The sequence below is a fragment of the Melanerpes formicivorus genome, unplaced genomic scaffold (genome assembly GCF_026170545.1).
Source record: "Melanerpes formicivorus ecotype bairdi unplaced genomic scaffold, bMelFor1.0.p_v2 SCAF_546, whole genome shotgun sequence".
Lineage (NCBI taxonomy): Eukaryota > Metazoa > Chordata > Aves > Piciformes > Picidae > Melanerpes > Melanerpes formicivorus.
In genome coordinates this window covers 6,592-30,833 of record NW_027142898.1, presented here as the reverse complement: position 1 = coordinate 30,833, position 24,242 = coordinate 6,592, and the positions used below count along the sequence as shown (strand labels likewise).

Genomic DNA, 24,242 nt, shown 5'->3' with positions numbered 1-24,242 from the left:
CAAGCGCCACACCTTTCGCCGCCCCGAAACGCGTAGGGCCCCGTCCCGCTAGGCTCGGGAGAGAGGCGGCGGCGGCGGCGGCGGCTGCTGACGGCGCGCGGTCACCGGCCGGCCCCCCCCCGCGCGCAGCGCCCGCCCCCCCCGCCGCCATTTTGTGCCGGGCTCCCCCTCACACGGGACGCGGCGGAGCCAGCCTCTTCCCCCCCCCTCCCCCCCTCCCCTCCCTCTCCCCGCGGCCGCGCCTGCGCCGGGCCCCCAGCGCGCCTGCGCCGCCCCGCCCGCGCACGCGCGCCGCGCCGCCCCTCCCGCGCACGCGCCCCGCAAGATGGCGGGCGGGTAGTGCCGTGCCGGGCTGTGCTCCCGGCCGGCGGAGCGGCGTCCGGCCCCGGGCGGGGAGGTGGGGAAGGGGGAGGGGAAAGTTGGGGGCGTGGAGCCGAGCGCGGCGCTGACAAAAGAACTGCGGGTCCCAACGCAAAGCGCTTTGTGGCGCCGATAAAGGAAGGGGCAGCGCCGCCTCCTCCCCCCCCCCCCCTACCCCGAGGCGCCCCCCCCACCCCGCCGCGACCACCGCCGGCGGCTTCCCCCCTCCCTCCCTTCCATCACTTCCGCCGCCGCTCCCCCCCCCAGCACAAACACGCCTTCGCCGGGGGGTTTGACTTAAAAAATATGTCTTTAATGGGTGTGCTGAGGAGAGCAAAGAGGGGAGGGGACTGTCCGAGTTCCGGCGGGGAGGGGGCGCGGGGAGTGGGGGGGTGTGGGGGGTATGGGGAGGGGGCGTCGCAGCCCCCTCTCGCCTCAGTCTGTGGACTCCAGCACGGACTCGCTGAGGGCCAGGTCCCAGTAGTGCTCTGCACCGTGCTTTTTAAAGTGCTCCCGTGCCATGTTCTCCGTGGGGCACTGCTTGAATTTCATCTCGCCGAAGCTGCGGTCCTTGGCTGTGCCCTGGGAGAAAGCCAAGGGAGGGTTTTTTCCCCCACCCAGCTCCCAGGGAAGGCTCAGGGAAACTGGGAATAAACCTTTTTATCCCCCCCCCCCCAGCTGAAGCTGCTGCAAGCCCAAGAAACGCTCTGGAGAAGAGCCAGAGCAGCAGGTCTCTCTCTGACCCAAAGCACCGTTTGGAACCTGCTGTCAGATGGGGCTGGCTTCTTCCCTGCCTAAACCCCCTCACTACTGAGCTGCAACCCACAACTCACCTCCCAAACCAGAGAGCATTTATTTGTTTTCTTAACGGACTCCTCGTCAGACTCATCATCATCTGAAAGAAGAACAACGAGCTGGAGAAGAGGGAGGCTCAGGGCAGCCCTTATTGCTCTCCACAACTCCCTGAAGGGAGGTTGTAGCCAGGTGGGGGTTGGGCTCTTCCCCCAGGCAAGCAGCACCAGGACAGGAGGACAGAGTCTCAAGCTGTGCCAGGGGAAGTTTAGAGGTTAGGAAAGAGGTTGAGCTGCTGGAAGGTGTCCAGAGAAGGGCAACAAAGCTGGGGAGGGGTCTGGGGCACAGCCCTGTGAGGAGAGGCTGAGGGAGCTGGGGTTGCTTAGCCTGGAGAGGAGGAGGCTCAGGGGTGACCTCATTGCTCTCTCCAACTCCCTGAAGGGAGGTTGTAGCCAGGTGGGGGTTGGGCTCTTCTCCCAGGCAAGCAGCACCAGAACAAGAGGACACAGCCTCAAGCTGTGCCAGGGGAAGTTTAGGCTGGAGGTGAGGAGAAAGTTCTTCCCAGCAAGAGAGACTGGCCCTGGGGATGTGCTGCCCAGGGAGGTGGTGGAGTCCCCATCCCTGGAGGTGTTCAAAGGAGGCTTGGACCTGGCACTTGGAGCCATGGTTTAGTTAGGAGGTGTTAGGCCTTAGGTTGGACTTGATGATCTCTGAGGTCTTTTCCAACCTGGTTGATGCTATGAAATCACTTCAGACCCCAAAGCAGAGCCAGCAGGCTCAGGGCTGCTTGGCCCCTGGCCCCCAGCTCCCACTTACCCTCTCCCTTTGTGTTCGATGTTTGCTCGTCCCATTTTATTCGGTGAAGCATGAGACGTTTGAATTTCTTCTGTGCTTTGGGGCCTGGGGAAGAAGGGAGACTGCAGGTTGAGAAGAACTCCCTCCACCTCCCATTTTCAGGTCTGGAGGAGCAGCAGAGCCAAGTGATGCCCACAGGCACCTCCCAGCACGCCTGGGCATGGCGAGCGGAGCGTGGCCAAGCTAATCCAGCGCTAACACCCCTAGGGTGGCCGAGCCTTTCCCACATCCTTTGGCACAAGACACTCAGCTCTGGGGCACCTCAGCATTTCCTCCTGCCAAACAGGCTCTTTCAGCACCTTCCAAAACTTCAGGAGGAACTGTGGCAGACTGATAACCAAGGCCCTCCTCGCTCCGAGGATTCAAGCCAAAGAGCTTTTTCCCTTCGACGTGGACCGCGCCGGGCTTTCTCACTGGATTACAACAAGCTCCAACCTCATTAGAGCCACAATTAAGGGAGCTTTCTCACTTCCTTGTCTTTCCACCACCCTCAGCCAACCATTTGCACGGTGAGTTTTGCCAGAGGCAAGCTGTTGGAGGCTGACCTGTTCCCCAAAGCCCTGCCCGTGAAGCGCTCACCTCCTTCTACCACCACCACGTTGACGTCTTTGTGCAGCACCACCACGCCTGTCAGGTAGAGCTGGCCAGCATTTGCCTCAATTTTGAACTTTTTGGCTGGATTGCTCAAGTTTCTGACCCTGAAGAACACAGAACAGAGCAAAACTAACTAAGCCACCCCCAAATGCTTGGGGGAAACCCAAACTGTTCTCACCGAGCCAGGCCTCGACTGGGTTTGGCATTTCCTCCCCCAGCACCTCAGGGCTTTAATCACATCTCAAGGTGGCACTTTGGACTGCTCAGGGAGGTTGTGTCTGTCCCTTCCCATCTTGGTGATAGGTTCAGAAAATCCCAGAATGGTTTGGATTCCAAGGGACCTTAAAGAAGATCCAGTTCCAACGCCATGCCATGGGCAAGGACACCTCCCACTACGCTAGAGCCGGACACAGCCCTGCAGGTGAGGTCTCCCCAGGGCAGAGGGGGCAGGATCCCCTTCTAGCCATCTTTGGCCACTCTGCTTCTGATGCAGCCCAGGCTGCTCTCAGCCTTCTGGGCTGCAAGTGCCTGTCCAGCTTCTCCCCCACCAGCACCCCCCAAGCCCTTCCCTGCAGGGCTGCTCTCATTATCCCCCCAGCCTGGACTGAGATCCGGGATCGCCCCAACCCAGGCACAGGACCTTGCACTTTGACTTCTTGAACCTCCTAAGGTTCTCTTCAGCCCACCTATGCATGGCTGCAGGATGAGCCATGCCTGAGAGGAGCCAGCCCTCACCTGTACACAGCTATGTGAACCCCCTGTGAAACATCTTCTTTCAGCTTTTTAACCTTCTTGGCTTTTCGCTGTTCTGCTGTGAGCTTCCTGGCAGCGTTTGCCTCCTCGTGAGCTCTGCGTGCAAAGGAGAGGCAGCCAGTAAGCAAAATGCAGCCTGCAACATACCTGGCATGACACTGAAAGGGATCCTCCTCTCCCATGTTCCATCACCCTAAAGGAGCTGCAATTCCTGCCCAGACTTCTGCCTGAATTAAAAGCAAGTAGGGTTTGGTTTTAAGCCAGTTTTAAGTTCAGCCTCTGTCTCCCACTGCTGAGTGACTTGGAGGCCAACAGCAGTGAGGCAACTTGTGCAGCAGGATTAATCCTTCCCCTCCTGGCAGGGAGAGTAAATTCAAGCCCTGTAACTTCATAAAAGCTAAACAATCCACTTCAACAACAAATCCACCTAAACCCAGCCCCCTTCCCCCCCCCCCAAGTGGTACCAATGTGCCACCTACTTCTGTCTCTTCGCCATCTGTGCTCTGACGTGAGCTTCCACCTTGGTTGGGTCTTGAACAGCTTCTGTGCCCAGCACTCTCATCAAGTTGGAGATTCTTACTGCAAGGAAAAGTGGAGGAGAAGCCATGGGAGGCTGCCTTTGGCCACTGCTTGGAAGGGACCTCCAGAGGTCACAGTATCACAGTATCACTTAGCTTTCCAGTATCTGAGGGGGGCCTACAGGAAGGCTGGGGAAGGACTGCTCAGGATCTCAGGTAGTGATAGGACTAGGGGGAATGGAATGAAGCTGGAGGTGGGGAGATTCAGGCTAGATGTGAGGAGGAGGTTCTTCACCATGAGAGTGGTGAGACCCTGGAATGGGTTGTCCAGGGAGGTGGTCGAGGCCCCGTCCCTGGGGGTGTTTAAGAGCAGGCTGGATGAGGCTCTGTCCAGCCTGATCTAGTGTGGGGTGTCCCTGCCCCTGCAACCCCCTGCAGGGGGGTTGGAACTAGATGATCCTTGTGGTCCCTTCCAACCCTGAATGAAACTATGAAACTAGGTTGGAAAGGACCTCGAGGATCATTGAGTCCAACCTATCAACACAGACCCCATGCCTAGACCACGGCACCAAGTGCCACGTCCAATCTCCTCCAGGGTCGATGACTCCACCACCTCCCTGGGCAACCCGTTCCAATGCCGAATGACTCGCTCGGTGAAGAACTTCCTCCTCACCTCCAGTCTAAACCTCCCCTGGCGCAGCTTGAGACTGTGTCCCCTTGTTCTGGTGCTGGTTGCCTGGGAGAAGAGGCCAACCCCTTCCTGGCTACAACCACCCTTCAGATAGTTATAGAGGGCAATGAGGTCACCCCTGAGCCTCCTCTTCTCCAGGCTAAACAACCCCAGCTCCCTCAGCCTCTCCTCACAGGGCTGTGCTCCAGACCCCTCCCCAGCCTTGTTGCCCTTCTCTGGACACCTTCAAGTCTCTCAATGTCCTTCTTAAACTGAGGGGCCCAGAACTGGACACAGGACTCAAGGTGTGGCCTAACCAAAGGAGAGTCCAGGGGCACTATGACCTCCCTGCTCCTGCTGGCCACACTATTCCTAATGCAGGCCAGGATGCCATTGGCTTTCTTGCCCCCCGGGCACACTGTTGGCTCATATTCAGGTGGCTGTCGATCAGCACACCCAGGTCCCTCTCTGTTTGGGAGCTCTCAGCCACTCTGCCCCCAGCCTGTAGCTCTGCATGGGATTGCCGTAGCCAAAGTGCAGCCCCTGGCACTTGGACTTGTTGAATGCCATCCCATTGGACTCTGCCCATCTGTGCAGTCGGTCGAGGTCCCTCTGCAGAGCCTTTCTACCCTCTAACTGACCAACATCTGCCCCTAACTTGGTGTCATCTGCAAACTTGCTGCTGACTGACTCTACCCCCTCATCCAGATCATCGATGAAGATGTTGAGGAGGACAGGGCCCAGCACTGATCCCTGGGGGACACCACTGGTGCCTGGCCGCCAGCTGGCTGTGGCACCGTTCACCACCACTCTCTGGGCTCGACCCTCCAGCCAGTTCCTAACCCAGCACAGAGTGTAATGGTCCAATCCACGGGCTGACAGCTTAGCCAGCAGTTTGCTGTGGGGGACGGTGTCAAAGGCCTTGCTGAAGTGCAGGCAGACCACGTCCACAGGCCTCCCCACATCCACCAGGCAGTCACCTGATCATAGAAAGAGATCAGGTTGGAGAGGCAGGACCTGCCCTTCCTAAATCCATGCTGGCTGGACCTGAGCCCTTGGCCATCCTTCAGGTGCGCAGTGATTGCCGCCAGGATAATCTGCTCCATCACTGGCACTGAGGTCAGGCTGACCGGCCTGGAGTTTCCAGGTTCCTCCATCCGACCCTTCTTGGGGATGGGGACCACATTGGCCAGTTTCCAGTCATCTGGGACCTCACCTGTGAGCCAGGACTGGAGGAAAATGATGGAGAGTGGCCTAGCTAGCACACCTAATGGTCACAGTGGTAGAGCACAGGACCACTGGGGCAGGCTGGCAGCCTCGTTAACCAACTGTGTGAGTAGGTATTGGATGGCAGCGACACAGTGATCTGTGCAATGCCCTCAAGGCTGAGCTGCCTGCAGCATTCCCAGCCAGCATTCCCAGCCCCAGCCTCCTGGTTTGATGGCTACAAGCCCCATGTTGGCCTGCAGCAGGCCTCACCTTACCTTTGGGCTCTGGTGGTGGCATCAGGCCCAGCCTGACTTTCTCTTGCAGCTCCTTCTGGGCTTCTCTCCGAGTCTGTCGCCGTAATTTCTTCTGCTCTTTCTTGGTTAAATAAACACCCAGGGTCACTGGTGTGTCACTGTCCACTGGGAAGAGAAAGGAGGCAAGATCAAGACACACCTGCTTTTAGGAAGCAAGAGAGAGAACCCCACCACAACCATTTTGTTCCCCACTCGGGGCCATGGTACTTGGGGTCCACGGTTCCCACCGTGGACGTGGTGCTTGCAGGCTCTTTGCACCAAACACTGAAGCAGCAGGAGGACCAAGTCAGGGCTGTTCCTTGACTGGAAAGCCACATTCTGGTTCTCCACTCCAAACCCCAGCTGCCTGAAGGATTCAGTTTCACACCAAAGTCACCCAAACCCCGGGAGGGTACCTGGTGGGCTGAGCTGTGCCGGGTGCTCCACGAGGTTTGTGATCCCAAAGTACTCGTCCCTCTTGGAGGATGTTCCACCTTTCCTAGAAAGGAGACAGCTGGGTGTCACTGCAAACCTCCCAGCTCCACTTCCTGTGCTCCCTTAAACACAAGCCCTGGAGAAAACCCAAGGCTGCCCTGAGGGCAGGAGTGACACCGCGCACAAACCCCTACTCAAAGCACAGAGTGCTGCTGTGCTGACCGAGGCGTCTCCCCCCACGAAGTGTCCCCCCCGTGCTTCCTGGCTTCCCACAACTCCACCAGGAACAAGACTTGAGCAGAACACTCAAGCTTGGCCACCTGGGCACCCCCTGGCTCACCTGCAGCCCCAAGAAGCTCCCTGAGCTCCTGGCAGTAAACTACTTACAGGTCGAGGCCGTTTGGGATGATGTAGGAGTCCCACCACTCGATCTCGGGGATCTCTCCCTCTTTCAGCTCTTTTTTGGGGGTGATAAGAGCCAACTTGGTGGAGGTGTGGATCCCTGTCTTCCTGGCAGCCTGGGAGATCTCAGCCTGCAGCTTTTCTAGTTGAGCCTGAGAACATGAGAGAGGAAAAATGCCATGGAAAGGTCGTTCCAAGACAGGACGACCCCCCGGAAGCAGCAGAGCTCCGTCGCCACCGCCACGCCTCTGAAGCAGGCCACAGAAGGAACCACACAGAGCTGATGGCAGCCCTGAAACCTGCCCCAGATCTCATCCTACATCACTGAGCTTTCTAGGAGCATGGAACAACCCCCAAGGAATGGCTCCCTGGCCATCATATCCCTGGACCTTACTGTCTAACAATGCTCTTCTCTTCTCTTCCCCTTCCCCCCCCCAAGAATTTGGGCATTTTATCCACAGTTCCCTTAAACCTCCTCCTCTGGAGCAAGCACTTCTGCAGGGAGCACCCCCAGCTGGCTCTGCTCTTGGGGAGATTATTTACCACTGGCCAACATTTTTGCCTCTCAAAGTGACAACAGCTGCCAGGAAATGCTTTCTGTTCTGATTTGGGCACCTCCCTGACACAAAACCAAGTAACCGAGGTGTCCTTACTGAAGAGCTTCTTGCTCACAGCTCCCTTCACCAGCCCAGGAGAGCAGAGCCAAGCCCCAACCCCGAGGGAGAGGAGTGGAAGAGGGAGAGGAGTGGAAGAGGGAGAGGAGTGGAAGAGGGAGAGGAGTGGAAGAGGGAGAGGAGTGGAAGAGGGAGAGGAGTGGAAGAGGGAGAGGAGTGGAAGAGGGAGAGGAGTGGAAGAGGGAGAGGAGTGGAAGAGGGAGAGGAGTGGAAGAGGGAGAGGAGTGGAAGAGGGAGAGGAGTGGAAGAGGGAGAGGAGTGGAAGAGGGAGAGGAGTGGAAGAGGGAGAGGAGTGGAAGAGGGAGAGGAGTGGAAGAGGGAGAGGAGTGGAAGAGGGAGAGGAGTGGAAGAGGGAGAGGAGTGGAAGAGGGAGAGGAGTGGAAGAGGGAGAGGAGTGGAAGAGGGAGAGGAGTGGAAGAGGGAGAGGAGTGGAAGAGGGAGAGGAGTGGAAGAGGGAGAGGAGTGGAAGAGGGAGAGGAGTGGAAGAGGGAGAGGAGTGGAAGAGGGAGAGGAGTGGAAGAGGGAGAGGAGTGGAAGAGGGAGAGGAGTGGAAGAGGGAGAGGAGTGGAAGAGGGAGAGGAGTGGAAGAGGGAGAGGAGTGGAAGAGGGAGAGGAGTGGAAGAGGGAGAGGAGTGGAAGAGGGAGAGGAGTGGAAGAGGGAGAGGAGTGGAAGAGGGAGAGGAGTGGAAGAGGGAGAGGAGTGGAAGAGGGAGAGGAGTGGAAGAGGGAGAGGAGTGGAAGAGGGAGAGGAGTGGAAGAGGGAGAGGAGTGGAAGAGGGAGAGGAGTGGAAGAGGGAGAGGAGTGGAAGAGGGAGAGGAGTGGAAGAGGGAGAGGAGTGGAAGAGGGAGAGGAGTGGAAGAGGGAGAGGAGTGGAAGAGGGAGAGGAGTGGAAGAGGGAGAGGAGTGGAAGAGGGAGAGGAGTGGAAGAGGGAGAGGAGTGGAAGAGGGAGAGGAGTGGAAGAGGGAGAGGAGTGGAAGAGGGAGAGGAGTGGAAGAGGGAGAGGAGTGGAAGAGGGAGAGGAGTGGAAGAGGGAGAGGAGTGGAAGAGGGAGAGGAGTGGAAGAGGGAGAGGAGTGGAAGAGGGAGAGGAGTGGAAGAGGGAGAGGAGTGGAAGAGGGAGAGGAGTGGAAGAGGGAGAGGAGTGGAAGAGGGAGAGGAGTGGAAGAGGGAGAGGAGTGGAAGAGGGAGAGGAGTGGAAGAGGGAGAGGAGTGGAAGAGGGAGAGGAGTGGAAGAGGGAGAGGAGTGGAAGAGGGAGAGGAGTGGAAGAGGGAGAGGAGTGGAAGAGGGAGAGGAGTGGAAGAGGGAGAGGAGTGGAAGAGGGAGAGGAGTGGAAGAGGAATAGAAAAGGACCAGGTTGGAAAAGACCTCAGAGATCACGGAGTCCAACCTGTCACCCAGCACCATCTGATCAACTCAACCATGGCACCAAAGGCCTCATCCAGGCTCCTCCTAAACACCTCCAGCGATGCTGACTCCACCACCTCCCTGGGCAGCACATCCCAAGGGCCAATCTCTCTTGCTGGGAAGAACTTCTTCCTCACCTCCAGCCTAAACCTCCCCTGGCACAGCTTGAGACTGTGTCCTCTCTGTCTGTTGGTGCTGGGTGCCTGGGAGAAGAGACCAACCCCCACCTGGCTACAACCTCCCTGCAGGGAGTTGCAGAGAGCAAGGTCTCCCCTGAGCCTCCTCCTCTCCAGGCTAAGCACCCCCAGCTCCCTCAGCCTCTCCTCACAGGGCTTGTCTCAAGTCAGCAGGGCCAGGCCTCAGGTACCTTCGTCCTCAGCCTCTGGGCAATCTTCTCGAATTTGCCTTTCTCGTGGAACTTGAAGGTTCGCTTCTGCCGCTGGGCTGGGCTGATGGAGACCCGGGGGTCAAAGTAGGTGTTGGACTCCATGTCCTCTGAGGGCTTCTCTTTCAGCTGCTGCTTGAACTGCTCTCTCTTCACAGCTCTGATGTTGGCTTTCAAGGTTGGCATGCGGTGAGTCAGCTCGATCTCCTTGCCGGTGGCGTCGACGGTTCGGCCTTGCTCGTCCAGGATCAGGGGGGTGGGTTTTGTCTGATCCTTCAGCTCCACTTTCCTGGGGCAGAAGAAACAAAAGCAGAGAGGAGATGGTTGCTCTGCTCAGCTTTTCATGCATTCACCCAAAGGCCAGTTGAGGTTGGGTAAGCACCCAACCAGCCCGTGACCTGCAAAGGCCTCCTCTGAACGTTACACCCTAGAATGGGTTGGGTTGGAAGGGAGCTCAAAGCTCAGCTGGTTCCAAGCCCCCTGCCATGGGCAGGGACACTTCCCACCAGCCCAGGCTGCTCAAGGCCTCAAGCAGCCTGGCCCTGAACACCTCCAGGGAGGAGGCATCCACAACGTCCCTGGGCAACCTGTTCCAGGCTCTCCCCCATCCCCACTGTCATGAATTTCTTCCTCCACTCTCCATCTCCAAGTCATTGTCCCTCACCCTGTCACTCCAAGCCCTTCTCAGAAGTCCTTCCTCAGCTCTCAAGAATTTCTTTCTCCACTCTCCATCTCCAAGCCATTGTCCCTCACCCTGTCACTCCAAGCCCTTCTCAGCAGTCCCTCCTCAGCTCTCAAGAATTTCTTCCTCCTCTCTCCCATCTCCAAGTCATTGTCCCTCACCCTGTCACTCCAAGCCCTTCTCAGAAGTCCTTCCTCAGCTCTCAAGAATTTCTTCCTCCACTCTCCATCTCCTCTCTCCCAGCTCCAAGTCATTGTCCCTCACCCTGTCACTCCAAGTCCCTCCCCAGCTCTCCTGGGCCCCCTTTCAGCTACCATAAGGCTGCTCTGAGGTTTCTCTGGTTCACCACACTGAACAGCCCCAACTCTCCCAGCCTGTCCCTACAGGGTTGGCTCTTCAGCCTCTGCTCATCTTTGTGGCCTCCCCTGGACCCTCTCCTGCAGCTCCACATCCTCCTTGTGCATGGGGGAGAAGCCTTTGGTCAGACCTTCCACTGGCATCTGGCTGTCAGCTCTGGAGGGCTGGGGAGCCAGCAGCAGTATCACAGTCTCACAGCATCACCAAGGTTGGAAGAGACCTCAAAGGTCATAGAGTCCAAGCTGTCACCACAGACCTCATGACCAGACCATGGCACCAAGTGCCACATCCAATCCCCTCTTGAACACCTCCAGGGATGGGGACTCCACCACCTCCCTGGGCAGCACATCCCAATGATGAATGACTCTCTCTGGGAAGAACTTTCTCCTCACCTCCAGCCTAAACTTCCCCTGGCACAGCTTGAGGCTGTGTCCTCTTGTTCTGGTGCTGCTTGCCTGGGAGAAGATCCCAACCCCCACCTGGCTACAACCTCCCTGCAGGGAGTTGGAGAGAGCAATGAGGTCACCCCTGAACCTCCTCTTTTCCAGGCTAAGAAACCCCAGCTCCCTCAGCCTCTCCTCACAGCCCTGTGCCCCAGACCCCTCCCCAGCTTTGTTGCCCTTCTCTGGACACCTTCAAGTGTCACAGTATCACTAAGGCTGGAAGAGACCTCAAAGATCATTGAGTCCAAGCTGTCACCACAGACCTCAGGACTAGACCATAGCACCAAGTGCCACAACCAATCCCCTCCTGAACCCCTCCAGGGATGGGGACTCCACCACCTCCCTGGGCAGCACATCCCAATGGCCAACAACTCTCTCTGGGAAGAACTTTCTCCTCACCTCCAACCTAAACTTCCCCTGGCACAGCTTGAGACTGCATCCTCTTGTCCTGATGATGCTTGTCTGGGAGAAGAGCCCAACCCCCACCTGGCTACAACCTCCCTGCAGGGAGTTGGAGAGAGCAATGAGGTCACCCCTGAGCCTCCTCTTTTCCAGGCTAAGCAACCCCAGCTCCCTCAGCCTCTCCTCCCAGGGCTGTGCCCCAGACCCCTCCCCAGCTTTGTTGCCCTTCTCTGGACACCTTCAAGTGTCACAGTATCACTAAGGTTGGAAGAGACCTCAAAGATCATCGAGTCCAAGCTGTCACCACAGACCTCAGGACTAGACCATGGCACCAAGTGCCACAACCAATCCCCTCTTGAACCCCTCCAAGGACGGCAACTCCACCACCTCCCTGGGCAGCACATCCCAAGGGCTAACAACTCTCTCTGGGAAGAACTTTCTCCTCACCTTGAGTCTAACCCTCCCCTGGCACAGCTTGAGGCTGTGTCCTCTTGTTCTGGTGCTGGGTGCCTGGGAGAAGAGCCCAACCCCCATCTGGCTACAAACTCCCTTCAGGGAGTTGGAGAGAGCAATGAGGTCTCCCCTGAGCCTCCTCTTTTCCAGGCTAAGCAACCCCAGCTCCCCTCAGCCTCTCCTCCCAGGGCTGTGCTCCAGACCCCTCCCCAGCCTTGTTGCCCTTCTCTGGACACCTTCAAGTCTCTCGATGTCCTTCTTAAACTGAGGAGCCCAGACCTGGACACAGGACTCAAGGTGTGGCCTAACCAATGCAGAGTCCAGGGGCACAATGACTTCCCTGCTCCTGCTGGCCACACTCTTCCTAACTCAGGCCAGGACACCCTTGGCCTTCTTGGCCCCCTGGGCGCACCGCTGGCTCCTGTTCGGGCGGCCGTCAATCAGCACCCCCAGGTCCCTCTCAGTGTGGGAGCTGTGCTTTGGGTACTCACGGCGGCGCGATGCCCATGGCGTGCAGGTTGGCCAGCCCCACCATGTTGGCATTGCCAATCAGCCCTGGCTTGAGGGCCAGCTGGGCCTGGATGCGGGCCTGCAGCTCCGCGGCCTTCCTGGCCTTCTCGATGGCGTCGTTCATGAAGGTGGCCGCCTGCGAGGGCTGGATGGTGTTGCCGATGGGCAGCCGCTCCGACTGCGAGGAGGAGGAGATCTTGGGCTGTGGGCAGAGCAGGAGGTGTGTTACCTTTCTCTCCCAGCACCCCCAGAAGTGGCACAGGGGGGACAGCGAGGTGCCCTGCAGCCAGAATGTGCCCTTCTGGCCAAGGAATGCCCCAGGGGGCTGCTGGAGGCAGGCAGTAGGGCGAGGGAGGATTTGCTGCCCCGCTGCTCTGCTCTGGGGAGGCCTCATCTGGAGAGCTGGGGCCAGGGCTGGGTTTCTCAGGTGCAGAGGGCCTGGGAGCTACTGGAGAGAATCCAGGGGAGGCTGGGAAGCTGCTGAGGGGCCTGGAGCAGCTCTGTGAGGAGCACAGGCTGAGAGCTCTAGGGCAGAGCAGCCCCAGTGGGGATCTGATTAAAGCTCAGCAAGAGCTAAAGGGGGCAAGAAGCTGGGGCCAGACTCTGCTCAGTGGTGCCCAGGGACAGGGCAAGGGGCACAAATGACCCCAGGAGGTTCCATCTGAGCATGAGGAGAAAGTTGTTTGGTGTGAGAGCTCTGGAGGCCTGGAGCAGGCTGCCCAGAGAGGTTGTGGAGTCTCCTCCTCTGCAGAGCTTCTAACCCGCCCTGGCCATTGCGCTCCTGGGCAAGCTGCTGGGGGTGCCCTGCTGGAGCAGGAGGGTTTGGAGGAGATGATCTCCAGAAGTCCCTCTTCCCACCCTCCCCATGCTGGGATTGGAGGATTCTGTAAGCAGGGAGCAGAGACTCTGCCCCACTGCTGCCAGCAGGTACCTGTGGTGCTGGGGGACTGATGAAGCTGAGCTGCTTTTTCCTCTCCTCAATCTGCCGGGTGGCTGCTTCCATCATCTGCTTGATCTGTGGGAAGGGAAGAGGAGAGGACAGCCAAGTGTTATTCCCTGGCCAGTGAATTTTGCTTCCCTTCTGCTGAAGGGGTCCCTCAGCAGCCTTTTTACAGCTGCAAGTGCACCTGAGCAGGCTTACTGAGAAGAGAGTTGTGTGCAACCACCCTTAAACAACAACCTCCAGCTGCAGAGAGGGAACCTCACAGCACAGCCACCCTCCACCAAGACCTTGAAGTCCACTCCAAGCAAAGCTCCAAACCCCTCCCACTCAAACCCCTTGCACCATCACCAGCCCAGGGCACAAACAGCAGGGAAAGCAACACAGGCAACGGCTGCAGCGGGCAGGAGAGTCTCAGGAGCACCTCAGCCATTTGCCTGCTCAGCTTGTGACACGTGCTGGGATCCAGATGTCTGGGGCCCAGCCTGCTTAGACTGACCTGCAGCTTGGTGAGCATCCCAGGGCTCTCTGAAGGGGGGCCTGGAATGACCTCTGGCTCATCCTCCACCTCCTCAAACCGCGGTATCCGCCGCTTCTTGACGCCGGAGGACTCCTTGGACACCTCAGAGTCATCCCCAAACACATCCTGGTGGAAAAGAGAGAGAGAGAGAGAGAAAATGTGGGTTAAAACCACAGTGCTCTCCTCCACAGCCCATGGGGTTTAGGTGAAAAAACAACAAACCATCAGGTTTGGTGGCTTCCAAGAGGTTGCAGAGCAGCACTTGCAGGCTCCTTCCCTGCCAATCCCACATGAAACCCATGCCCACCAGAGAAGCATCGCTGCTGATCAGCCAAGAGGGTGAAAGACAGGAGACACCACAGGGACATGCCTGTGTGAAAGCCACCACAGCTCCCACAGGTGGGTTTTTTTTTTTGGCACTGAGGTGGTTTAAGGTCTCCCTAAGCCTAAGCTGGAGAGATGGAGAAAGCCTGCCCCGAGCTGGCCTGACTGGGCCACAATGGCTTCCAGGTCTTCCACCAAGCTCAGAGAGTGTGGCAAAGTAAGCTGGAGAACAAGCCCTAGGAGGAACAGCTGAGAGAGCTGGGGGTGTTCAGCCTGGAGAAAAGGAGGCCAAGGGGAAGTCTTCTGGCTGTCTGCAACTCCCTGAGAGGAGGCTGGAGCCAGGTTGGGGCTGGTCTCTTCTCCCCAGGAACAAACGATAAGACAAGAGGAAACGGCCACGAGCTGCCCCAGGGGAGGTTTGTGTTGGACAGGAGGAACAATTTCTGCCCCTTGAGGGTTGTCAAGGCCTGGCCTGGGCAGTGGTGGAGCCTCCACCCCTAGAGGGGTCTGAAAGTTGTGGAGATGCGGTGCTGGAGTGCCAGGCTTTGGTGGTGCCCTGGCAGTGCTGGGGCAGGGGTTGGACCCCAGGATCCAACCCAAACCACTCCACGGTTCTATGATGCTGAGCTGCGCTGGCCCTACCATATCCCAGACCTAAGGGGGTGGGGGTCAGGACAGCCCTGCAGCAAGCACTGCCTCAGCCCTCCAGCTGGGATCCAAAGACTGCTCTCAAACCAAGCTGCTCAGCTCAGCTCAGCTCAGCCCAGCACCAACCGCGCCGACGGACCCCGCGCAGCAGGAGGGTCAGGAAGAGCGAAGACGAGGTGGGGCTTTTATGTGGAGCTCTGATCCATCTTGTGAGGTTGTGGATTTCACCTGGGGGTGTGTTGGGTGTTTTTTTTTTTGGGGGGGGGGGGGGAGGAGGGGGTGGTCAGCTGAGTCTGTCCATGCCACTCTTGTGTTGAGTGTGAGTGTGTCAAGGTGTTATTGGAAAAGAAAACGATACACACCGGTCGTAAGCGTTAGTTGCAATCCCTTCTTCACTATACCGGGCTCATATCCTACAAGGACACTTCCTCATCCACAGGTACTCCTTGGAAAACCTACAAGTTCAAGAGAAAGGACTTGCCCATAGTATAAAGTGTGCAAACCATTCCGTTTCACCTCCTGAAACTTCCCAAGCAACGACCTACCCCACGAGAGTCAACCGAGGAGAGAAGCCGGAGGCCCAGGCAGGGTGCTGCAGGCGGCCCACACCAGCAGCAAGAGGCAGCTGGGGGGCTAACCCACTGCTGGGTGCTAGGTGGGGAAGTAGAGAATCACCTCAAGCACCTGCACTGGGGGGGCAGGGGGTGGGTCTGGCTGGCTGGCTGTGAGGATAACTGGGATGTGACAGCCTCGCTAGAGCGGCTCGGGTCACAGCAGGGTCAGGACAGGTCTAGATCTTGATGAGGCCTCCAAGAAAGGTAACTCTGGAGAGAAGAGCCTGCTGGTTGGGCAGACAGGATGCCTGCCCCCATGGCTAGGAGGATGAGAAGAGGATCATCTGCTTTGCTGCTTCCCCTTCCTACTGTTGGGTTAAGACCATCAGCCATCTGCAGCCACGTGAGATGCCCCAGAGGATGCTTCGCTGGAGAACAACCACCGAGGGCAGAGCCAGCCCCATCCCTGCTCTGCCCTGCCAGGGGTCCCCTCTGCTCCCTCCCCTCCCACTGTCCTGCAGCCATGGCCAAGAGGAAGAGCAGAGGATGAGGCACAAAGAGGGCACGAACTGAACTCCACTTGGGCAAGAGGTGGGATCCATGCACGCTGCTGGGGCTGCAAGAGTCACCCTGCCCCCTGCAATCCTGCCACCACCAAGGGACTGAGGATGTCCCTTCCTCTCTGTCACCTCCTCAAAGAGCTCAGAAGCAATAGGAGCTGAAGGCAGCAGTGAGGATGCCCCAGCCCTCACCAAACCCTCACTCTCTACCAGCCCAGTGGCAGCTCAGCCAGGCTGTGGCTGTGCCAGCTCTGCAGGAAGCTGTTTCAAGTGCAGCACTCTGGGTCACGCCAGACCTACAGGAGACTCTCTGTGGCTCTGGGTAAAGCTTCAGGAAGACACTGAGTTTCTCCACAGAAAATCATGGAGGCAGCTGGCTCCCAACACACTGGAAGTGATCCAAACCCTGACCAGGATCATTCTGGCTCACTGAGGTTGAGAGCTGACTAAAACTGACCCAGACTGAGACGGACCAGGAACCTCAGGAGCGAAAGGGAACTCCCTGCGTGAAGGGGGAGCAGGATGAAGAGAGGCCATGAGGTAACTAACCTCCTGCTACAAGAGGAGGTGTCAAAACCCAGCCTCTGCTGAGTGAGGATGGGGATTAAAAAAAAGAGGATGAAGCCCCAGTGGATCACCCAGCACAGAGCCCAGAGCAGTGGGCTGGCAGAGCGAGACGTGCTGTGACCGGGCGAGGAAGAGCGATGAGAAGCTGGCAGGAGCTGGGCTGCTGTACGAGGAGAGATGGAGCCCTGTGAGGTGACTCTGCTGGCAAGATCATGAAGGAAATCAAAAGCCCAAGTTTCCAGCAAACAGGACACTGCCTTAAAGGGGAGGGAAGCAGAAAAGCCCAAGGCTCACACACTTCATCATGGAGAGAAGTCTTTTCTCTTGAACTTGAAGGCGGTAGGAGATGCACCTCTCCGGAAGAGGAAAGTGTGGCAGAGCCTCCAGTGCTGCCTCCAGGGCCACCAAACCACGGGGTTGGGGGGGAGGGGGTTGAAACAAACACCAAAACAAACCAAAACACCAAAGCAGAGCAAAAGCAAAGCAAACCAAAGAGAGCAAAAGCAAGGAATGCTCAATAATCACCTTGAGCTCTCGCTTGCGGCTGCGGTCGCTGTTGGATTTGGAGTGCCTGGAGCTGCGGCCTTCCTCCACCGCCTCGAAGAGCTTGTCCACGAAGCGCAGCGTGGAGTCGTCCAGGAAGGGCTTGAGGTGGTCTGGGGGGATCACACAATCAGGCAGCTGTCAGGGTGGGAAGGCTCAGACAGCTCCAACCCACCCCTCACACCGGAGCGGGTTGCTCACAGCCACCTCCCGCCTGGCCTTCAACACCGCCAGGGATGAAGCTTCCACCACCCCCCCTGGGCAGCCTGGGCCAGGCTCTCACCACCCTCATGGGGAAGAACTTCTTCCTCACACCCAAGCTGAAACTCCCCACTTCTGGTTTGGCTCCATTCTCCCCCAGTCACAGTCTCACAGCATCACTAAGGTTGGAAGAGACCTCGAGGATCATCGAGTCCAAGCTGGCACCACAGACCTCAGGGCCAGACCATGGCACCAAGGGCCACATCCAATCCCCTCTTGAACACCTCCTCCACCACCTCCCTGGGCAGCACATCCCAAGGGCTAACAACTCTCTCTGGGAAGAACTTTCTCCTCACCTCCAGCCTAAACTTCCCCTGGCACAGCTTGAGACTGTGTCCTCTTGGTCTGGTGCTGGGTGCCTGGGAGAAGAGCCCAACCCCCACCTGGCTACAACCTCCCTGCAGGGAGTTGGAGAGAGCAATGAGGTCTCCCCTGAGCCTCCTCTTCTCCAGGCTAAGCAACCCCAGCTCCCTCAGCCTCTCCTCATAGGGCTGTGCTTAAGGCCTCTCCCCAGCTTTGTTGCCCTTCTCTGGACACCTTCAAGTCTCTCAATGTCCTTCCTAAACTGAGGAGCCCAGAACTGAACACAGGACTCAACCAGTGCAGAGTCCAGGGCACAAGGACTTCCCTGCTCCTGCCCTCCCCAGCTTCCTTGCAGCCCCCTGCAGATCCTGGGAGGCCACAATGAGCTCTCCCTGGAGCCTTCTCCTCTCCAGCCTGCACCACCCCAACTCTCTCAGGCTGTCCTCACAGCAGAGCAGCTCCAGCCCTCTGCTCCTCCTCCTAGCCCTGCTCTGGACACCTTCCAGCACCTCCAGATCCTTCCTGGAACAGAGGCTCCAGACCTCACCAGGGTGGAGCAGAGGGGCAGAATCTCCTCCCTCTCCCTGCTGGCTCTGCTTCTCTTGCTGCAGCCCAGGATGGGATTGGCTCTCAGGGCTGCCAAGTGCACACTGCTGGCTCATGCTGAAGAGCAGAGTTAATTCAGAGACACCCCTGCAAAGCTCCAGCACCCTGACTCTGAGTGGATTCAACCTTGCCAACACAGCAGGGGCTGCAACCTGGGCTCTGGAGGCTTCTGGGATCCCAGCATGGTGAGGTGAGATGGGAGCTCTGGAGAGCACCTCCCCCCAAAGCCCCCTGCTCCAGCAGGGCATCCACAGCAGCTTGCCCAGAGAGGGTTGGAAGCTCTCCACACAAGGAGACTCCACAACCTCTCTGGGCAGCCTGCTCCAGGCCTCCAGCAGCCTCACACCAAACAGCTCTCTCCTCATGCTCAGATGGAACCTCCTGGGGTTGTTTGTGCCCCATGCCCCTTGTCCCATCCCTGAGCACCACTAAGAAGATCCCAGCCCTATCCTCTTGCTCCCCACAGCCCCTTTAGCTCTTGCTGAGCATTGATCAGATCCCCCCTGGAGGGCTGCTCCTCTCCAGGCTCTCAGCCTTTGCTCCTCACAGAGCTGCTCCAGGCCCCTCAGCAGCTTCCCAGCCTCCCCTGGACCCTCTCCAGTAGCTCCCAGTGTCTTTACAACTGGGAAACCCAGCCCTGGCCCCAGCACTCCTGAGGTGGCTTTTCCAGGGCAGAACAGAAGGGCAGAAGATCCTCCACATTCTTCTGACTGCCCCCAGCAGACCTTTGAGGCCTCCCTGGCCATGAGGGCACCTTGCTGGCTCCTGGGCACCTTGCTATCCCCCAGCACCCCCAGGCCCTTCTCTGAGGAGCTGCTTCCCAGCAGGTCACTTCCTCCCCTGCAGGAGGTTGCTTCCCTCAAAGGCAGGACCCTCAACTCACCCTGGTTGAACCTCTTGAGGTTCCCCTCCCCAGCTCTCCAGCCTGGCCAGGCCTTGGCTGGATGGCAGCACAGCCACACAATGACTCTGTCCCTTTAGCCAAACCATTGCTGGGAGAGACTGGACTCAGTCCTCAGCCCTGGGGAACACCACAGGCACCAGGCCTCCAACTAGACCCTGAACTGCTGCTCACAACCCTCTGAGCCATAGTGCAGGATGTGCAGATCCCTCTGCTGGGAGCTTTAAACCCTGGATGGAGCCCAGACTCTGGACATCAGTGGTGACCCACAGAAAAAAACCCCAACCAAACAAAAGCAGCCAGGGGATAAATGATCACCTCAGAAAAAGGAGCCTGGAAGTCATTTTTACCTCCTCAGGTTCTGTAACACATCCCAAAGCTTCTGATTGTGGACTTGCCTGGACTCCCCAAGTCACCTCTGGGTGGGGGGTGTGTGTGTGCCCCCTGCATGCAAGCTCCAGAGCTTCCAGCTTGGGGGAGGTTTGGTTTGCTCTTTATCAAACCACCTCAACACAAACCACATGGCACAGCTCCCAGGGTGACATTTGCCCCCTTCCCTTTCCCCCCTTCCACCCCCAGCAGCAACCAAACCACAACCAGCAACAGAGGGAGTGAGTTGAAACCTGGTTTGGAATAGAATGAACCAGGCTGGAAAAGACCTCAGAGATCATCAAGCCCAACCTCTCCCCCTCCAGCACCACCCAATCAACTCAACCATGGCACGAAGGGCCTCATCCAGGCTCTTCTTAAACACTTCCAGTGATGGGGACTCCACCACCTCCCTGGGCAGCACATCCCCAGGGCCAATCTCTCTTGCTGGGAAGAACTTTCTCCTCACCTCCAGCCTAAACCTCCCCTGGCACAGCTTGAGGCTGTGGCCTCTTGTTCTGGTGCTGGGTGCCTGAGAGAAAAGACCAACCCCCACCTGGCTACAACCTCCCTGCAGGGAGTTGCAGAGAGCAAGAAGGTCTCCCCTGAGCCTCCTCCTCTCCAGGCTAAGCAACCCCAGCTCCCTCAGCCTCTCCTCCCAGGGCTGTGCTCCAGACCCCTCCCCAGCTTTGTTGCCCTTCTCTGGACACCTTCAACTCTCTCAATGTCCTTCTTAAACTGAGGAGCCCAGAACTGGCCACAGCACTCAAGCTGTGGCCTCAGCAGTGCTGAGCACAGGGCAGGATGAGCTCCCTGCTCCTGCTGGCCACACTCTGCCTGCTGCAGGCCAGACTGCCCTTGGCCTTTCTCAGCCCCGCCCCGGGCACACCGCTGGCTTTGTTCAGCCTGCCATCAACCATTCCAACAGCCTTGGAGGGGATTTCTGGGCAATAATTTGTTCCCCCAAGGGCTCTGAGCCCCTTCTCTGTGGAACCTACCAGCTGCTTTCTTCTTGTCCATGCCCTTCCCCACGCAGTTCAGGGCGGCGGTGACCACGGTGGGCTCCGAGAAGCCCAGGACTCGCTTCACCGTCTTCTCGATCCATGGCTTCAGCTCATCCAGCTCCCTCTTGGAGAGGGACATCTTTGCCAGGAGCTGAGCTCAAAGTGTGGCTGGGCCTTGGTACCTGCAAAACCAAAAAAAGCCAGAAAAGAAAGCCACAAGCTGATAAAAATCGAGCAGGAGACGACCCCCAGCTCGGCGTCACGCCGCTCTCCTTCCGAAGCCGGCTGCTGGAAGTGGCTTTTGCTCTCTGGTTGTAAAGCCACAACCATCACAGAACCAACCAGGCTGGAAAAGAGCTCAGGGATCATCCAGTCCAACCAGGCTGGAAAAGACTTCAGGGACCATCAAGTCCAACCAGGATGGAAAAGACCTCAGAGATCATCAAGTCCAACCTAGCACCCAGCACCTCCTGCCAGCCAAACCCTGGCTCCAAGGGCCACATCCAAGCCTTCTCTGAACCCCTCCAGGCACAGGGACTCCACCACCCCCCTGGGCAGCACAGCCCAAGGGCCAATTCTTCTTGCTGGGAAGAACTTTCTCCTCACCTCCAGCCTAAACCTCCCCTGCCACAGCTTGAGGTTGTGTCCTCTTGTTCTGGTGCCTGGGAGAAGAGCCCAACCCCCCCCTGGCTGCAACCTCCCTGCAGGGAGTTGCAGAGAGCAAGAAGGTCTCCCCTGAGCCTCCTCCTCTCCAGGCTAAGCAACCCCAGCTCCCTCAGCCTCTCCTCACAGGGCTGTGCCCCAGACCCCTCCCCAGCTCTGTTGCCCTTCTCTGGACACCTTCAACTCTCTCAATGTCCTTCTTAAACTGAGGAGCCCAGAGCTGGACACAGGACTCCAGGTGTGGCCTCAGCAGTGCTGAGCACAGGGCAGGATGAGCTCCCTGCTCCTGCTGGCCACACTCTGCCTGATGCAGACCTCCTTGGCCCCCTCCTGGCTCCTGTTCAGCCTACTCTCAACCACTCCCCCCAGTTCCCTTTCTGCCTGGCTGCTCTCCAGCCACTCTGCCCCCAGCCTGTAGCACTGCCTGGAGTTGCTGTGGCCAATCTACAATTCCAGGGCCTCAGCAGCAGCATCCCTGTGGAAGGAAACCCTGAACTTCCTACATCCCAGCAGCATTCCCTGGTGGGGAAGGGAAGGATCCACCCAGTGAGCACCGTTCGGGGAGCTCCCCAGCAGGCTCCGCTCTCACACCACGAATGGGGCAAGAAGCTTTGGTCTCAGGGTGTCCTTTCATGCCTTGGGGGACTCCTTCAGGCCTCAGGGTGTCACTTGGAGCTTCAACTCCTCCCAGAACTCCTCTCAGTCCCTTTTGGGGCTGTTTGGGCCAACCCAAGGCCAACTCACCTCGAGATCCCCAAGCCTGAGCTCGATGGGTTCAGTCCTGGCAGCACAGCATTAACAACCCTTCACCCCCCCCAAAAAACCTCCCTCAGCCTTCATCTCCTTCCTCTGAGGGTCACAAACTGCTTTGAGCACACTTCTGCTTCACCCAGCTGCCTCTCTTTTCCCTGCTGAAACCAATCCACCAAGCAGCAGAGGTGAACCCCAAAGGCTTCACTTGCCCAGGCAAATCCTCCTGGCTGCTCATCCTGAGCGGCTCTTGCACCACCAGCCACAGGATGCAAGGAGCAGCAAGGTTCAATCACATGGCCAGGTTCTTAATCTCCTTTGGAAAGCTCCTTGAGCTGGGAAGAGGGAGGAAAAAAATCTTCTTAAGGCAACATGTTTGACCCCAGCACCACTTCCCCACCGGGGGGTGGTGGCATGGGGCTGCTTCAAAACAAGCAGGAGGCCATGTGAGCTCCAAAAAGCAGTCAGAAGAGGTAAACCCACAGGTTAAAAGCCTCAACAAGCAGCTCAGGCTTCCTTTGCAGAGCTTGCCTCTTCTCTGCAGCCCAAAATCTCCACAAGTTTCGACTCCTTACAGCAGTTCTCCTCGAGGTCTGTTCAAATTGAGTCCCAAATACAGCCTGAACCTTACAGAATTTCCCCCCCTGAGCTGTGAACCTTACAGAACTTCCCCCCCTGAGCTGTGAACCTTACAGAACTTCCCCCCCTGAGCTGTGAACCTTACAGAACTTCACCCCCTGAGCTGTGAACCTTACAGAATTTCCCCCCCCGAGCTGTGAACCTTACAGAATTCCCCCCCCCCGAGCTGTGAACCTTACAGAACTTCACCCCCTGAGCTGTGAACCTTACAGAATTTCCCCCCCCGAGCTGTGAACCTTACAGAATCTCCCCCCTGAGCTGTGAACCTTACAGAACTTCCCCCCCTGAGCTGTGAACCTTACAGAACTTCCCCCCCTGAGCTGTGAACCTTACAGAACTTCACCCCCTGAGCTGTGAACCTTACAGAACTTCACCCCCTGAGCTGTGAACCTTACAGAACTTCACCCCCTGAGCTGTGAACCTTACAGAATTTCCCCCCCCGAGCTGTGAACCTTACAGAATTCCCCCCCGAGCTGTGAACCTTACAGAACTTCACCCCCTGAGCTGTGAACCTTACAGAACTTCACCTCCTGAGCTGTGAACCTTACAGAACTTCACCTCCTGAGCTGTGAACCTTACAGAACTTCACCCCCTGAGCTGTGAACCTTACAGAACTTCACCCCCTGAGCTGTGAACCTTACAGAATTTCACCTCCTGAGCTGTGAACCTTACAGAACTTCACCCCCTGAGCTGTGAACCTTACAGAATTCCCCCCCCCGAGCTGTGAACCTTACAGAACTTCACCCCCCGAGCTGTGAACCTTACAGAACTTCACCCCCCGAGCTGTGAACCTTACAGAACTTCACCCCCTGAGCTGTGAACCTTACAGAACTTCACCCCCCGAGCTGTGAACCTTACAGAACTTCACCCCCTGAGCTGTGAACCTTACAAAACTTCACCCCCTGAGCTGTGAACCTTACAGAATTTCCCCCCCCCGAGCTCTGACTTTGCAGCATAAACACTTCAGGACAAAGCCAGGGTAAGAGGAATAATTAATTACTCCGGTTAGGCATCAATATTTGGGCACAATTAACCACCCCAACTTGCCTAATTAACCCTCGGTTTCCACCCTACTTCTCTTCAGCTTCTCTAACCTCTCCCAGGGCTGACTGAGGAGCAGGACAGTTTCACCGCCCGGGCTAACGGGAGCCAGTGTCCGGAGGGAACGGGCTCCCAGCAGCACCCCCGAGGCATCAGCAGGGAAGGCGGTGAGGTAATAAAACCCGCTGGAGGTTTTTACCTCCCTGGCCACGGGCGCTAACCGTCGTCGCTCCGTGACTTGCCCACAGGGGGAGGACCCGAGGGCGATGCTGCCGCGGCGCCGAAGCGCTTCCCTCGGGGATGCAAACCAACCCTAGAAGTTCAAGCTCCCCCGCGTAAAACAAGCCCGGTCCTGAAGGCAGGACCCTCACGGAGGCGCCGGCTCCGGCAAGAGGCCAGAGCGCAGCGCAAGGACGCGGCCGCCGCCGCCGCCGAAGGGAGAGCGAGCCTCGGTACCCGGCACAGCCCGCTCGCCTCCCCTGCGGCCCCCAGCTCCACATCGCTACACCGGAGGTGCCGGCTCCATCCGGCCCGCTTCATCTCTGCCAGCCCCACAGCTACGGGCAGAGCCCCGGCGCGGCCCGCCTCGGCGAGGCCTGGCCGCGGACGCACCGTGACGCTCAGGGTCGCCTCAGCCGCGGCCTTCCCGTTAAGCCTTCCCCCCCCACCCCCGAACCTCTGCCTTCGGCCGCATCCCGGCTGCCCCCCCACACCAGCCCTCTTGCTCCGCCCGCTAACACCCCGCAACCCTCACCGGAACAGGGGCGCGGCCCCGGCAGGCCCCGACCCCCGGCGGCTGCAGCGGCCCTGACGGCGACGGCACGTCGGGGCGGAAGCGGAAACCGCCGGCGGGGCG

The 24,242-nt window shown here is 58.2% G+C and overlaps 1 protein-coding gene across 1 annotated transcript; it reads right to left on the bottom strand.

The window, feature by feature from the left end:
* Positions 1-651: 651 nt before the first annotated feature.
* On the bottom strand, positions 652-24,235 carry PRPF3 (pre-mRNA processing factor 3). Its single transcript, XM_068170728.1, has 16 exons — positions 24,141-24,235; positions 20,288-20,475; positions 16,832-16,962; positions 13,633-13,779; positions 13,125-13,208; positions 12,175-12,395; positions 9,329-9,635; positions 6,867-7,033; positions 6,461-6,543; positions 6,027-6,170; positions 3,834-3,933; positions 3,337-3,450; positions 2,587-2,705; positions 1,969-2,052; positions 1,194-1,255; positions 652-942 (listed from the first exon to the last, which is right to left on the bottom strand). The coding sequence occupies exons 2-16, from the start codon at positions 20,430-20,432 to the stop codon at positions 796-798; spliced, it is 2,055 nt and encodes a 684-aa protein (XP_068026829.1). The 5' UTR covers positions 20,433-20,475; positions 24,141-24,235; the 3' UTR covers positions 652-795.
* Positions 24,236-24,242: the final 7 nt, after the last annotated feature.

What these genes read in the sequence shown, in the direction of transcription:
- PRPF3 (XM_068170728.1), bottom strand. Translation starts at nt 20,432, where the DNA reads ATGTCCCTCTCCAAGAGGGAGCTGGATGAGCTGAAGCCATGGATCGAG. An exon ending in GCCATGGGCATCGCGCCGCC is followed by an intron (nt 9,636 to 12,174) that starts GTGAGTACCCAA and finishes CTTCTGCCCCAG; the next exon opens with GAAAGTGGAGCTGAAGGATC. An exon ending in ATCGAACACAAAGGGAGAGG is followed by an intron (nt 1,256 to 1,968) that starts GTAAGTGGGAGC and finishes TTCTTCTTTCAG; the next exon opens with ATGATGATGAGTCTGACGAG.